Source organism: Hyaena hyaena, unplaced genomic scaffold (genome assembly GCF_003009895.1).
Source record: "Hyaena hyaena isolate Hyena2069 unplaced genomic scaffold, ASM300989v1 scaffold_103, whole genome shotgun sequence".
Taxonomy (NCBI): Eukaryota; Metazoa; Chordata; class Mammalia; order Carnivora; family Hyaenidae; genus Hyaena; species Hyaena hyaena.
In genome coordinates, this window is record NW_024080735.1 from 2,505,381 (window position 1) to 2,521,477 (window position 16,097).

The 16,097-nt window shown below is 52.8% G+C and overlaps 1 protein-coding gene across 1 annotated transcript; it reads right to left on the reverse strand.

The window, feature by feature from the left end:
• Nucleotides 1-5,076: 5,076 nt before the first annotated feature.
• Nucleotides 5,077-15,340, reverse strand: SDE2 (SDE2 telomere maintenance homolog). Its single transcript, XM_039235868.1, has 7 exons — nucleotides 15,134-15,340; nucleotides 11,526-11,643; nucleotides 10,761-10,872; nucleotides 10,254-10,423; nucleotides 9,499-9,613; nucleotides 7,968-8,466; nucleotides 5,077-5,637 (listed from the first exon to the last, which is right to left on the reverse strand). Exons 1-7 carry the CDS (start codon nucleotides 15,251-15,253, stop codon nucleotides 5,416-5,418), a joined length of 1,356 nt encoding a protein of 451 aa, XP_039091799.1. The 5' UTR covers nucleotides 15,254-15,340; the 3' UTR covers nucleotides 5,077-5,415.
• Between the last annotated feature and the right edge of the window lie 757 nt (nucleotides 15,341-16,097).

The following is a 16,097-nucleotide window of genomic DNA, read 5'->3' on the forward strand; positions in this document are numbered from 1 at the left end:
GGGCCAAGGGCAGCCTCTAAGCCTCCCACTCAGCCCTGGCGCTTCCGGCGTACAGGAGACCGCTGTGTGGCACGCAGACCCCCCACCATAGAGTCCTGCTGTGTCAGGGGCAGGAGAGGATCTTTGAACACCCAAGTCACCTCCCCAGTGACCCTGCCTCACTCTGCCAGAGGGACAGAGAGTCCCCCGTCAAGACGCACATGGTGGACGTTCTAAAACTCCTTGTAGCTCCCACCAGCTCTGCCACGAGCTTGGAGCTCTGCCTTCCAGGAGGGCGCGTAGAGCGGATCTCACGCGTATCTGTGGAATAAAACTGAGCCGGACCCCAGTGATGTATTCCCATTCAGGGGCCTTAACATGTATGCGTGGCCCACAAGGAGCCAGCTCACAATTTCGGGAACATGGACGATCAGGGAGCAGGGGAAATAATCCGTTTCACACCCCCAGTGATACTTCCAGTGAACCTTTGCCTGTATGCCCTTGGTCACTTTCCTGAGGGCAAATCTTTGTTCTCGCACAATGATTTTGGGTTCTTACGTACAATTTTTCTATCTGGCTGCTCTCAACCAGTACAACAGTTACGATATTCCATTTGTACACCTTGGCATCAATTTTACCCATTCTTCTCACTTTACTGTTTGGGGCTCTTTTCCCCCAAATCATGTTTCCAAAGTAAGGATGTAAAGAATTCACACCTAAGAACTTTCAAAATCGTTTTTATCAGTAAACCCTATTATTCTTATTTCATTTTATTTATTTTTGAGAGCAAGCCCGTGCGAGAGAGCACCAGTGGAGAGGGGCAGATAGAGAGGGAGACAGAGGATCTGAAGCAGCTCCAGGCTCTGAGCTGTCAGCACAGAGCCTGACGTGGTGTTCGAACCCACAAACCATGAGATCATGACCTGAGCTGAAGTTGGATGCTCAACTGACTGAGCCCCCCAGGCGCCCCGAGAAGCATTTATTGAGAAGTGGTGATTTTAGGGGATGCGGAGCAAGCCTGGAAATGATGGGTTCCCATCTGCAGAACAGAGGCCCAGGTGAACTAGGAGAATCCGAGAATCAGGAAGGACTGAGTCTGGTCCAATCCCAGACAGCTGCCCCTAACCGGACCCTGTCCCTTATTCTGTGTGTGTGTGGGGGGGGGGGGGTCCGAGGGTCTTAGGAACCCTTCTTGCCCCACTCCCCTACCGCCTCTCTCCACTTGCCCCCACACCAACCCCCCCAGCCCAACTCCATTTCCTATCGGTTAGTTGGTGCCCAGCTCCCCCTGCTGGCAGCAGGGAGAGCCCGCGTTCCTCGCACAGATGGGTGGAGGCAGTGAAAACCGAATCTTTCCTCGAGGATTGCCTTTCACACCAGCATTCAGTTGCCCTCGCATTTTATTTTAGTAAACTATTCAGTTCCAGTCATTTTCCTCAACAACCTGCAAAGGCATCCTGCGTCTACAAGCAAAGGTTTCAAACACGCCCCACGGGTGTGCCACATGGTCCACGGATGAATGGGGCCTGTATTCAGAATTCTGCTCATCGTCCTGTAAAATACACTGTATCCGAGCCACAGTGCGTTCATTCATTCAATAAACATTACTCGGCATTAACAAAGCAGACAGAAATCTCTGCCATGGTGAAGGGTATTCCCTATGGGGGGAGAGGGATGTTTAATAAGTCAAATAACTAGGAGGAACAGTGGCAATCTGGAGAACAGGCAGGAGAGAAAGAAGGGATGTGCATGAGGAGGACGTAATTGCCATTTTAAATGTGGGTGAGAAGTGAGCCACCCCTGGGGGCAGGTGGAGAATGTTCTGGGTGGGCACAGACACAGGTCAATACAGAACTCTGGGAGCCGACGGCCTTGGTGTTGGGTCTCTTCCAGGCTCCGTGCCTGCCAGTGTGGGTTTTAGACGGGCTGCTGCACGGTGCCACCCACGACCCCTCCCCGACACGCGACAGCCACCAAGTCCAATTCAGCACGAAGTGGCCAGTCTGGACTGAGAAGTGCTCTGAGTGTAAAATGCACCAGATTTTAAAGACTTAGTACCCCCCCCAAAAGTGAACTATCTTCTTATTGTCTTATATTGACTACATGTTGAAATGATACATTGAATATATTGGGTTAAGTACAATGTTTGTTTTCTTTAATTTTTTATTAAAAAAACTTTTATGTTTATTTATTTTTGAGAAAGAGAGACAGAGCGTGCAGGTGACTGGCTGGAGGGTCCTTCACGGGCCTGGTGGAGCCTTCCTGGGAATCGCACTGCAGGCTGGGACTCTTCCTCCACTATCCTCCCCCCTTCCCTCGCCTTCTGGGGGCATCTGCATCTGGACTCTCCCTGCCCTCACGTCTCTCTTGCACATCTATCCCTTCCGAGAAGACTTCAATTCGTGCACAGGTGGACATACTGGGGGGAAAAAAAAGAGCGTTTGTAAAGAAATCAACTTGAGGGATCAGAGATATGTCCCCATGAAAGAAACAGAAGGTCTGGGTAAGCATCCGTCCGACTTCGGCTCAGGTCACGATCTCAGGGTTCGTGGGTTCAAGCCCCGCGTCAGGCGCTGTGCTGACAGCTCTGAGCCTGGAGCCTGCTTCCGATTCTGTGTCTCCCTCTCTCTCCGCCCCTCCCCTACTTGCACTCTGTCTGTGTCTCTCTCTCTCAAATAAACTAAAAAAAAAAAACAAAAAAAAAAACTTCTTCAGGCCAAAGGGAAATGATACCAGATCTCCACGTAGGAACTTGAAAAGCATCAGAAATGGTAAATATGTGCATAAATATAAAAGACTTTTCCTCTTAATTTAAAATATGTGATTAAAGTAGAAATTACAACCTATTACAGAACTTGTAAGGAATCTAGTTTAATACATCTGAACAAGACCACAGAAGACAGGGATGGCCAACGGACCTACACACTCAGCAGGTTTCCACACTTTACGGGACGAGCTACACTGACACTAGGCAGACTGGAAACCTACGAATGTATATCGTAAGTCCTGGAACATCCGCTAAAAAAATTAGGGAAAGACAGTACAGCTCAAAAGCCAGTAAGTTAAACTACAATTCTAAAATACAAACCTAATCCAAACAAAAGAATAAGAAATGGTAAACTCAGGGGCTCCTGGGGGGCTCAGTCAGTTGAGCATCAGACTTTGACTCAGGTCATGATCTGGTGGTCCGTGGGTTCAAGCTGCACATCGGGCTCATTGTCGTCAGTGCAGAGCCCACTTTGGATCCTATGTCCCCCGCTCTGGCTCGTGCTCTACCACTCAAAGATAAATGAACATTAAGAAAATAGAAAATAAAATGATAAACCCAAATCTAACTATACCAACAGTCACATCTCATGTTAAGAAACGCAAATTAAAACGCACGGCCTGGAGCGCCTGGCTGGCTCAGTGCAGAACGAAATTATGGATCTCGGGGTCACAAGTTTGAATCCCATGTGGGGTATAGATACTACTTAAAAAAAAAAAAATCTGTCCGTAAGCAATGGTGGTGCCTGTCAGAACAGGTAAGAGTGTAAGATCCAACTCTATGGTGTCTATAGGAATTCCTTTAGAAATCCTATAGGAATTACTTTAAATAGGAAGATACAGAGAGGTAAAAAGTGAGTGAATAGCAAAAAGTATGCAAACAAGCATCAAAAGGCTGAAAAAGGGGCGCCTGGATGGCTCAGTCGGTTAAGCATCCGACTTCGGCTTAGGTCATGATCTCACGGTTCAGTTCAGGAGTTCGAGCCCCGCATCAGGGTCTGTGCTGACAGCTCACAGCCTGGAGCTGCTTCGGATTCTGTGTCTCCCTCTCTCTCTCCCCTCCCCCGCTCACGCTCTCTCGGTCTCTCAAAAATAAATAAATATTAAAAAAAAAAGATGGCTGAAAAAGTCTAATTCACATCAGAAAGGATGGAATTGGAAACAAAAGATATTACCAGAGATAAAGGGGGAAATTTTGTAACAATAAAATCGCTCAATTCGTTAGTGGGACACAACATAACCTAATAATAGATCTTTGAAAGTAAAATCGATACAATTGGAGAAATAGACAACTGCACAAACAGAACAGGTTGTAACACCTCCCAGCATGTGACACAGAACCACCTGTGACAGACACAGAACCACCTGTGAGGACACAGAAAACGTGAACAATGGTATTCATCACCTAACTGATATTACAGGACAAATTCACCTGACACTTCAGAATACATTGTTTCCAAGTGTATGTGGACCACTCAGCAAGACAGACCATGTACTGAGTCATAATCTGAGTCTCAATAAAACTACAAAAATTGAAATCATACACACAGTCTCCAACCTGGATGGAATTAAAGCACAAATGAATCAGATACTTAGGGGAAAGAAAACAAACACCTGTTAATTAGGCAAAATACTTCTGGATAATCAACCCAAGGGTCACAGAAGTGACAAGGAACTTAAAAGCATTTACAACTAAATATGAAAACGCAGCATCCTAAACATTTTGAGATGCAGTTAAAGTGGTGCTTAAAGGAAAATGTGTAACTTTAAGTACTTCTATTAGAAAAAAGTCTAGGGGCCCCCTGGGGGGTGGGGGTGCAGGGGCCCTCAGTCGGTTGAGCGTCCGACTCTTGATTTTGGCTCAGGGCCTCATCTCCCAGGTCGAGGGTTCAAGCCCCATGTCAGGCTGTGTCAACAGTGCAGAGCCTGTTTGGAATTCTCTCTCTTTCCTTCTCTCTCTGCCCCTTCCCTGTGTGCACCATCTCCCTCGCAAAAATAAACTTAAATTTAAAAAAAAAAAAAAAAAAAAAAAGAAGGGGCCGGCATGAATCATCATGTCCCAAAACCTAACAACGTGGGTCAAATGAATCAATTCCTGGAAAATAACAGCGGACCCGAGAGCAATGCAGGGGTTAGAGGCATCAACCTCTGTGCCTCCACAAATGCGTGCGTACCTTCCGACACCCCCCAGACATGACTACTACTGGAACCTACTGCTGACCGGAGGCCTGACCGAGAACGTACATGGCGGCTGAACGCATGCTGTGCATGTTGCCTTCTCGCAATAAAGCCAACTGGAGAACATGTGATTGAAAAAATTCCAAGAGAAAATACATTCATAGCGCCGCGCTGTATTCGTTGAAAAAAACCCACATGCGTGTGGGCCCAGGCTTTTCAGGCCTGTGCAGTTCAAGGGTGAGCTATATACCCTGCCTGGATGACACGAGAGGCGACGAAAAATCTGAACAGCCCCACGGTTATTAAAGAAAACGAAGTCGGTTATAAAAAACCATCCCACGAAGAAAACTTCCGGCCCAGACGGTTTCACACTCGCATTCTATAAACAGGGAACAAAAGGAGAGTTGGAACCGGGTCATTAACAAGGCGGCTTTAATGCGAACAGGAGGGATGGCCAAGAGCCACCGGGCCGCAGGCTCTCAGGGCCGGACACTACTTCCTCCTCCCCCTGGGCGGCCGGGCCAGCAGCGCCGGGGCCAGCTGCCCCGGGGCCAGGCCGCGCACCGAGAAGAGGCGGGCGGCCCGCTCCCGCAGGGTGCCCCCACACTTCAGCCCGCGGGCCGTCAGCGCCGTCTTGAGCCCGTCCAAGCCCAGCGCCTCCATTTCCTCCACGGAGGAGAACGCCAGCAAGTCCAGAGTTTCCACGGCGGCATCCTGAGAGGAGAGAAGAGAAAGTGTTTCAAACCGGCTCCTCCCCCGCGAAGACCTTCCTCAACTGTCACTACACTCGGCTTGTCGAGGAATTCCCGTTCCATCAGCCGTCACTCGCCGCTGAATTTTAACCATCGTCTCAATGTCGCTCCGTGCGTTCTCATTACAAGCGTTAAGCTGTCGTCCGTACGGTTAGAAACCAGCACTCAGGACAGACACAGAAGTTACCAGATGCCCAGATTTTTTTTTTTTTAATTTTTTTTTTTAATTTATTTCTAGGAGAGAGAGAGAGAGAGACAGCGTGAGCAGGGGAGGGTCAGAGAGAGAGGGAGTCACAGACTGAAACAGGCTCCAGGCTCTGAGCTGGCAGTCAGCACAGAGCCCGACGCAGGGCTCGAACCCACGAACCGCGAGATCATGACCTCAGCGAAAGTCGGACGCTTAACCGACTAAGCCACCCAGGTGCCCCAGATTTTTTTTTTTAAGTGTATTCATTTTGAGAGAGACAGACTGAGAGGGGGCGGGCCAGAGAGAGGGAGAGAGAGCATCCCAAGCAGGGTCCACAGTGTCAGCGCAGAGCCCGACTCGGGGCTCGAACTTGTGAACTGCGAGATCGTGACCTGAGCTGAAACCAGGAGTCGGATGCTTAACCGACTGAGCTCCCCAGGCCACCCCCAGATTCTCGATACGACTTTTCTTCTATTTTGGATTTTCCAGTCATTCAAACAGCAAGATACACCCAGCCTCCCGCAGCCTCCCCCCCCACCGTTACTGCCAGGAGCAGCATCCTTTCAGACGTTACAGTGAACAACACTCGTTGTTCCTCCTCGTTCCGTCGCCCTAATGCCCTCTAACTGAATTGTTAAGGCCGTTTGAGTTCCCATGTATATAACTCAATGAATCCAAACACTGTGCACTAATCGTTCGAGCCGCCCGGCAGCCTTCCTAGACTCTCGGAGACAACGAGGCACTTCCGGTGACGGACACTCTGCAGGGGGTGATGATGTTCACATGTGGGGGAGGGGGGGTTAAGAAACACATTCAAGAATAGTAATTTTCTCTCACAGCAAGTTATTCTTCAATTATTAAAGAGCTCTAGAGACAGACTCTTAATCCTTCTCACTGAACTTTATTTTTTAGAAAGAGTCATTTTGTTAGATTTCAGGAGTAAATCTTGGTTTCATCATTTCTGGCCCAACCCTAAAACCCCACTTACGGTTCACACGGTGGGGAGGAACACATCGCTACAACCTCAATACCGAGAACAGAGTTTCCACGACTGAAGGCTCAGAGAGGTCAAATCGGGTCTTACTCCTTATCTTATTCATAACATAGTCCTTTATTCACGTTTCTAAGACTTCACACAGGAGAAAGCCCCTAATATGTAAAAATAGCATAGGGGTGTCTGGGGGGCTCAGGTCATAATCTCATGGTTCATGGGTTCGAGCCCTGCGTTGGGCTCTGTGCTGACAGCCCGGAGCCTGGAACCTGCTTAGGACTCTGTCTCCCTCTCTCTCTGTCCTCCCTTCCCCCCACCGCCGCTAGTCTAAAAAGCAAATCATTAGATCAAACGGTAAACACTAGAGAGTCCTCTCAGAAGCTGGTTTGCAGAAGACAGTGACCCTGAGCGACTGGAGGGAAAACGTGTGGTGAAGACGCATCTCCTGGTGGTGGGCCGCAGAGCAGAAGACGTGAAGACAAAGACAAGGGAGCTGCCCCCACCCCTCGGAGGGAGCGTCACCTCCAGCTGTCCCAACAGTCTGGCGCACGAGAAAGAAACAAGAGTAACCAGGGACGCAGGGCTAGAAGACGAGCCCGTTTCTGCTGATCTAAAACACATCTGCTGCACAGGCCTGGCTACCACCGTGTTATCAAGGAAGAATGCACAGGACGTGCCTCACTGAGTGTCAGCCCTCGGCTCAGGTCATGATCTCACGGCTCATGGGATCGAGCCCCGCATCGTGGATCCTCTTATGTCCCTCTCAGCCCTGGCCCCCTCGCTCGCTCGCTTTCTCTCTCAAAAAAAAATAAACATTAAAAAAAAGAAAGAATAAACAGTACCAACCAAACTATAACACGTGACATGCATACAAAGTCAGAGATTATTAGAACGATCAACGCGCAGCTTAGAACCAATGAACTAGGGACCATGGACGCCACCCTGTGGCAAAATGATCCAAATCCCAGACTTGAACAGAAAACAACATAAGAATTCTGGAGAAGCGTAGGCAAGCTTTACCTCATCCTGGCGCTGGTCGTCAAACACACCTTCCCACTACTTACTGAGCCCACAGACCTGACCTGGCCCGAGACGGGGGCCCCGAATTACTCACCGTGTTTCCTGACGGGCCATCCTCTGGTTTGGTCACTGGCACACTTCCCCCGCCCTCTCCGGGCACGGCCTCGGCAGCTGTGTCCCCATCGGTCACGTCCTGTGCCTCTGTCTCCTCAGTCAGTCCTGCCCCGGTTGCCCCCTCTTCTGTGGGCTCCTCGCCCCCTGCCCCCCTCTCCTCCCGGCTCTTCTCTGTTTCCACAGCCATGGTCGCCTGCACACCCCTCCTGGTGGAGGTCCGTCCCGGCTCGGGGTCTGCGGAGCTGGCACACCCAGAGCGGGTCCCAGGGGCCTGCGGCGGCTCCGGGGGCCTAGAGTCTGCACCCTGCACGCCAGTCCTCGGAGAGCTGCCGGCAGAGTCAGCCGCCGGCTCAGCGCCACCGCCGCTGCTTGTGGGAGCGCGGGAGCTCGTCCCTGAAGTGCTGGGAGCTGCTTCTCCGTCGTCATCCGAGGTCTCAGAGCTGGACGACTCCGCGGTCTCCAGTCCTTCCATGCCCAGCCTGCGGGGACAACACAGGCGTGACGCCCTCCCCAGCTCCTACGGGGCACAGAGTCGCAGCCCACCCGGGAGCAGACCCTGTCAGATCCGAGGACCTGCTTGCTGGAGACGGAGAGCAGGTGAGTTTCGGATGATGTTCCGGGGGATAAAGAGGGGAATTCAGCGAGGCTGGAACCAACCGTCCCAAAGACCCGAGGGCTCATCTCTAAAGTGAACAAAACTGACTCTGTCTAAAGCTAGTTTTCTACCTCGTATGAATCTCAACTGTCAGAAACTAGGTAAGATAACAGGCAGTTAAAGAGAAAATCCTGTTTTATCCATAATCGCCCCAAACTGGAAACTTCCCAAACTATCAACCGGAGAACGGACAGACAGAAGCAATAATACTTGGCAATAAAAAGGAACGAATGGTACACATAATCCCAGCCACGGACAAGAGCGTCATGATATGAGAGGGAAGGCGGACCCGGAGGGAGGAGGGAGATGAGACGGGAGAGATGTGGAAGGAGGAGGGGGACACGCAAGGGGGAGGAGGGGGGATGCAGAGGGCCGCAGGACTTTCCAGAAAAGACACCATCAGAGTAAACCCACCAGAGACCAGTGGCTGCCAGGGCCAGTGTCAGGGGAACGGGAATTATCGGTGCAGGGCACACGAGCAATTTGTAGGAAAAGGAGACCCTCTGTATCTTGAGGTCGGTAGCGGTTACACGATTTTGACACTCCTACAACTATTCAATCAAAAAGCATGAATTTTCGTATATATATTATATCTTGAGGTGCCTGGGGGGCTCAGTTGGATAAGTGTCTGACTCTTGATTTCGGTTCAGGTCCTGGTCTCACAGTCCTTGGATTCGAGCCCCATGTTGGGCTCTGCACTGCCAGTACGGAGCCTGCTTGGGATTCTCTCTCTCCCTCCCTCAGAATAAACAAACTTGGAGAAAAAAATGAAAAAATAAAGCGCGTTTATGCCAGAGAGACAAGGAAGCGCGCCGGCCCGCAGACCTGCTCGGGATGAAAATCGGCACGGACTTACCAGAAGCACCTCCTCTTCCCTGCGCTGGCTCCTCCGTCAGTTCTCGACGCGCTGGGTCGTTTCCGACTCTCCCCGCTCCCTGCCGAGAGCGCCTTGCCCGAGGCCGCCTGCATCCCTGCGCGGACACGGTCAGCCTCAGCTCCGGGGTCAGGAGGAGGCCGCTTAAATCCTAACCGGCAGGGGCTCGGAGACACCCGCGTCGTGGCCCAGATCGACACTGACCACGGTCACCGTGAGCGTCAGCTCAAACTGACGAAGAGCTGGACACCCAGCGTTCCGGCTCCGGAACCAGGTGTGAGACGCCAGCTTCCGGCCCCGCCTCCCCACACCTGCCGCCCCGCCCCCTTGCACGTGGTATCTGTGCATCTATGCGTCATGACGTCACAACCTCTTGACTGAAAGGATTCCTTCTTATTCAACCGAACCCCCTGCGGCCAACGCTCCGCTCTGGATGCGAAAAAACCCAAAGTTAATAGCCATCATTCTCCTTAAAAACCATTAAACGGTTTTGAACACTAGAAGCACATCTGCTGACACCTGAACCCGTCCCGAAGCGCAGAGGGCGTTCTCACGGGGGGCCCGTGGACCCCCCAGGACTTGGGGTCAAGCACAAACTCCGTGTGAGGGGGTGCTGTCCGCTCTGGGGGGTGCAGCGCGCGCTGCTGCCGAGGGGCGAGGCCGCTGGCTCTCTGCGGCCCAAGGGCTGCCCTCCGCGTGGGGGACGGCGGGGCCCCGACAGGGCCACCGCCGCTCACCTTTGAGGACCGAGTCTTCCAGGCGCTCGGCCATCTCGTGGCACTGCCGCTGGTAGGCCGGGTTGGCCGAGCAGGGCCGCGGCTCCGCCAGCTTCCGCTGCAGCCGCTCCAGACGCTTCTGCTCCTTTTCGGCCTCCCGCTCGGCCTGTTGTCTCACCCACTCGGCCATCCTGGGACGCGAGACAGGCGTGACCGAGTGGACGGACCGCGCAGACACTTGTCGCTACAGAAAAGGCTCTCACCCCCGGCGACCCCACGGCCCCGCACGTGCTGTCCTCCTCCCCTGGACTGGGGGGATGGGGGGCGCACTCACCCACCAGCATGCTGTGCCGGGTGCCCCTAAATCCTGCGGGGAACCACCAAACCGCGGACGGAGGGAAAGCCGGGGACGATGCACGAGCACGCTGACATCTCGGGTCTGTCCCCGTACGCACGGCACAGGCACAGTCCCCATCGACAGCGGACGTGCCGGGCCCTCCGAAATAATCAGACCAGCGCGCGCCTTACGCTTTCTCGTGATTGACGTCTCGGAGTCTCCTCCCGCTGAGGTCGCGGCAAGCTTCTCGATTGGTCGTCTTCTCAATCTGCGCACCAAGGGCCCGGAGCATGGACCCGAACCCTGGGCAAGTACAGAGCAGGGGAAAGGGGTTCGAGGGCGGATACGTGCCGAATTGGAGAAAACAGTATTCGATCACAAGATTAACAAATGATCTCTTTCATTCTTCTTCTTCTTTTTTTTTTTTTTAAAGAAAAGGGATGTCAAGTTTCCGCCCAGGCATCAAAGGTAAAAGTACTGGTAAACCTGATGTTCCCTCGTGCCTCCGCCCTTCCTTTCTCTCTGAAACACTGTGTCGGCACCGTCGGGACATCTTAGAGGACTTTCCATAACATTTTATCGTGGGGGGGCGCCTGGGGGGTTCAGGCAGTTAAGCTCTGACTCTGGGTTTCAGCTCAGGTCAAGATCTCACAGTCCGTGAGTTCAAGCCCCACGCTGGGCTCTGGGCGGAAGTGGATGGAGCCTGCTTGGGATCCTCTCTCTCTGTTCCTCTGTCCCCCACCCCGTTCATGCTCATACGTCTGCTTTCTGGCTCTCTCAATTAATTAATTAATTTTAAAAAAGAATAAATGAGAAAATATCAAAACTAGGTAAGGAAATAAAGGATTTCAGAAGGCAAACAGGACCGGCAAACTCCAGAGGCCAAGGAGCTGGTGGGTGTGACACACGTGGCTCAAGGCCGGGGCGCCAGAGCCAGCGGCGCAGCCCTCTCCTACCTCCTTTTCCGCCGCGGAGCCTTGGTTCCAGACTATAAACGGCGCCAGGCCGCACTCTGTCATTGGTGTCCGTGAGTGCCCCGTCGCACTTCACGAAGAAGCATTCTGCCGGAACGTCCTAGAGACAAGTTCGAGGGTTTTAAATGCAAGTTTCCTGCGGGAAGGGGCCCGGCCAGTTATCGTTTCATCACCCCGGTTCTACACAGAGAGCAGCGTTCAGGGCGCCTGCTGAACCGAAAGTCAAAACTATGAAGAGAAAAAAGTCACTACACACACGATTCGGTCTGTAACCTCCAGAACTACGAGATCCAAACGCCAGCAGAAAGGACAAATGCATGGCTGGCAGGGCACCTGGGGGGCTGCGACAGTTAGGAGTCCAACTCTTGACTTCGGCTCAGGTCAGGATTTCATGGTCATGAGATCAAGCCCCATGCTGGGCTCCTCACTGGGCATGGAGCCCACTTGGGATTCTCTCTCTCCCTCTGCCCCTCCCCGGCTTGCACACAAGAGCTCGCTCGCTCTCGCTCGCTCTCTCTCTCAAAATTGTTTAAAAACTGCACGATTGGTACCTTCCCAGAGTGGACACAGGACAATGGAAAGTGACCACTGGATACAGTAACACATACGGATACCGATAAGACCCCGACACGCGTGGTGAGAGTCTGTCTGCTGGAGTGACCGGCACAGAAGCCTGACTGGGGGAGGTGTCAAAGGAGAAGAGTTTTATGCTCAAGGATGTTTTCTATAAAGAAAACCAGGGAAAATGAGGGGAAGGGATGTGGGCTCAAGTGTGCACACTGGTAGGAATGATCCAGGAAAAAAGGGAAACGCTGGGAAATGCAGGGGAGAGAAAACTCGTGCTAAGTAAGCTGTTCGGGAGGGAAGAGGGGACAGGATACTGGGCAAGGTGGAGGGTAATTACAAATCTTTTTTTTTTTTTAATTTTTTAATGTTTATTCACTTATTTTTGAGAAAGAGAAAACACAAGTGGAGAAGAGGGAGAGAGAGTGGGGGACACAGAATCTGAGGCAGGCTCCAGGCTCTGAGCTGTCAGCAGAGACTACACAGGGCTCAAACCCACATAGTTGAGATCATGACCTGAGCCAAAGTCGGATGCTTAACCAACTGAGCCACCCAGGTGCCCCCACCAGGCGCCCCCCAAATTCTAGATACCTTTAAAAGACATTAATGTGAGGGCACCTGGGTGGCTCAGCTGGTTAAGCCTCCGACTTTGGCTCAGGTCATGATCTCGTGGTTCGTGAGTTCAAGCCCCGCATCAGGCTCTCTGCTGCCAGCAGGGAACCTGCTTCTGATGCTCCGGTCCCCCTCTCTGTCTGCACCTCCCCAACTCAAAAACAAATTAAAAAAAAAAAAAACTAAAAAATATATGGAAGCAGAAAAATTACATCCATCACACTTCACTTCCAAACAGAACTGCATGTTAAACAAGACCACTGACCAACAAAATTGCATTTTCTACTTGTTAGGATTCTCATCTAGACACAAAGAACAAAGGAAATTTAGAACCAATTTAAGGGTCTTTAACCACTGTGCATTATAAATACTTCAAGCACAAAGCCTGAGGCTACCAGAGACAGTTCAACAAAGTCAAGTTCCCACTGTAACAAAGCGGGGGGGGCGGCTCCAAAAGGAATCCTGGGGGGGGGTCTCACCACCACCAAAAAATTATTATTATAGGACTTGGGGCCCGGGTGGAACTTGGATGAAATTGAAACGACAGTGTTTTGAGAGGCTCAAAATGAGCAGAGCTGTGTGTAAACAAGGCAACATCAGGTCCAGATTGTGAAGTAGATGAGATCCAGGCTCCTGTTTCCTTGGAAACCACACAGTTAAGATAAACGCGGAATGCCATGTTCAGAAACTCCTAATCTGAAGTTTTGCGCCCAGGCTGGAAATCGGGGGTGCGTCTCTGGATCAAAGGGACTTCTCCGGGCAAGAGTGGGATGCTTCATTCTTACTGATAAAATTTCAAACAGCAAAGTGTCTTGTAGACTATAATTTTCTAGACTGAGGTTTCTTAGTGAATCAGAAAGCAGGAGACTGCTGAGGGAGTCATTATGACATCTTAAAACTGCACCAGGTCCTGGGGAGAAATACTGCTTCCTATTAACTTCGCAGCTGGCTTCCTTCACCCGTGCTCTCCTAGCCTGAAGAACAGCAAGCCAGTTTTTACTTTCTTGATAGGAACGAACACTGACTTCACCCCGCATCCCAATAATTTGGTTTTAAAAAGCATAGATGTGAACTTGAACTATTTTTAGTTGTTCCCATATCTCATCAAGTGCCCTTATAAGTTTCTTCTTTCTGACCACATGTGTTCCAGTCCTATTTCTTAAGCACCTGACCAAAACCTTCATTTATATTTCTCCCTTCTTATTTAAAATGATTTTTTCCAAAATTTCTCATGATTAAGGTCCTATTTTTTCTGGTCCTTTTGGATCAACTGTCACAAGACGAGAAATATTTTCAGAGATATTAAAATCCGTCTATTTCGTACTGTACTCATGAAATAAGATTCTCAGAGATACTAAAGTCCGTCTATTTTATAAAATAGTTCCCCACCCAGATGGCCCAACACACCTCTGACAGTTTTTAGACTGGACTGCAGTGTAGAAAAACAAATGGGGAAGCTTAAAAACCGCATTATTTGCGAAGACGTTTTGCTTCTTCGTGGAACCGGTCCAAATACAGAGTTGGTTTAGTGTTAATGAGAGTTGATTGGTGCAGTGTTAACACGTGTGAAGCCCACAAATAACAAAGCAGAGGAATCAGCCCCGGGAAAGAGAGACCTCGTGAGGTTATAAAGAAAAACAGACGACTCCATCGACAGCCAACATTAAAATGAGATTCAGGGAGACCGCCGGATTCTTTAGAGAACCGAACAGATTCAAGGTCTCAGGCTGGTGAAAGCTGCTTGCTTGATACTTAAGTAAACCGCACACGGAACTTCACAAGTCCGCCACAGGCGTTCAAAACTATGCAGGGACAACTGTGACCACCAAATGATGAGTCGAGACATCTAAACGACAGACCGCACGAACCCATGCCCTCGCCAGGACACGAGTGGGAGGGCTTGGCCCGGACCCGCGACCCGACCAATCTATTTCCTGTCTCCCCCTCCCCACCGCCCCAACCATCCTTTGGCCCGGATTTGGAGAGGGCACATTGGTCCGGGTTGGAGCTACCCGGGCTGGGTGATCCGTGGACAAAACGCACAGGATGAATGCAGGGGAAACGTAGGGAAAGAAGCCGCAGAAGTCACCCGGTCCAACTGCCTCCTCAAAGCGCGGAGGAACAATGCAACGGGTCGCGACGACGCCAGACTGAGGGCTGGACTGGGCGCTTGAGAGCCGAGGGGCTACTCCCCGCTCTGGAGGGAGTCACAACCACCACCACCCCAACACCCCAAAACAAAAGCAAAACAAGGCCTCAGCATAGACCTGGAGCACCTTCCCACTGGGGAGCCTTCTGCTTCAGAAACAAAACCCCAAGGACCAGACGCGCCCGCCGACAGACCCTCCCCACCCGATCCCGCCCGCTCCGCCCGTCCGCCGCTGTCTCCCTCCTCCCGGAAGCGCGAACCTCACCTGATCCTGGCAGTGTCGGTGGATCACCTCGCGTACGGAGCACGCGGCCGAGGCACACCGCACTGCCTTGCACCCGAGGCCGGGGCCGCGAACCCACACCAACGCCGTAGCCTCCGCCATCTCGGCCAGGGCCCGGGCCTGGAGACTCCCGGGGGAGGAGGAGCCACTACTCTCCCGGCGCTCCTCGATGGCGTCACGGGGCCTTCAGCGTCCCGCCCCCACACCTTCCGCTCGCCCCGCCCCGCCCCTGGCGCAGTCACGTGAGCCGGGCCGCTGCGCCGCGCCGCGCCGCGCCGGCGGGGGGAGGGGAACAGGAAGGGCCTGGAGGAGGCCGATAAGGCGCTGGAGCGCGAGGGCGAGGCGTTGCTAGGAGACGTTGCTGGGGCGGGGCTCGGGGGACTCCGTATAAAAGGCCGCGCGGGGCCTGGTTTCCAGCGTTCTGGCCAGCACCGATAAGGCAGGTGCTGGGCGCCACCCGTGGGCTCCGGCCCCTTCGGTGACGTTGCGCGGTTATTTTTGGATCACGGCGAGCCGGGACCGGAGGAGGCGCGCTCCCCGGGGGCGTGGGCGCGGCCCTGCAGTCCCGGAAGCGGTTGGGGCGGCCTCCCCGGCCCCAGGGCCGCCCCGCCCCCGGGTCAGGGAGCGGCCGCAGGGGCTCCGCGATGGCCCAGCGCCTCCTTCCGCGGCAGCAGCCGTCCGCCGCGCGCTGGGCCTTCTTGCTTCTTGCTGTCTGTCTGCGCCGTTTGCACAGCGCGTCTCCCCCCCACCCTCCTGCAGCGGGCGCCCGCCACGACGGCTGGTCGCACGGAGAGGGCGCCCGCGGGGCGGAGGCCGGAGAGCGAGGCAGGCTGACAGCCCGGTGCGGGGAACCGGGGGACAGTTGGGGGATCCGCCGGCTGACCGCACAGTGCTGATCCGAGGCCACCGCCCTCCGCGGTTGAAGACACTAGGCAGAGGACACCCG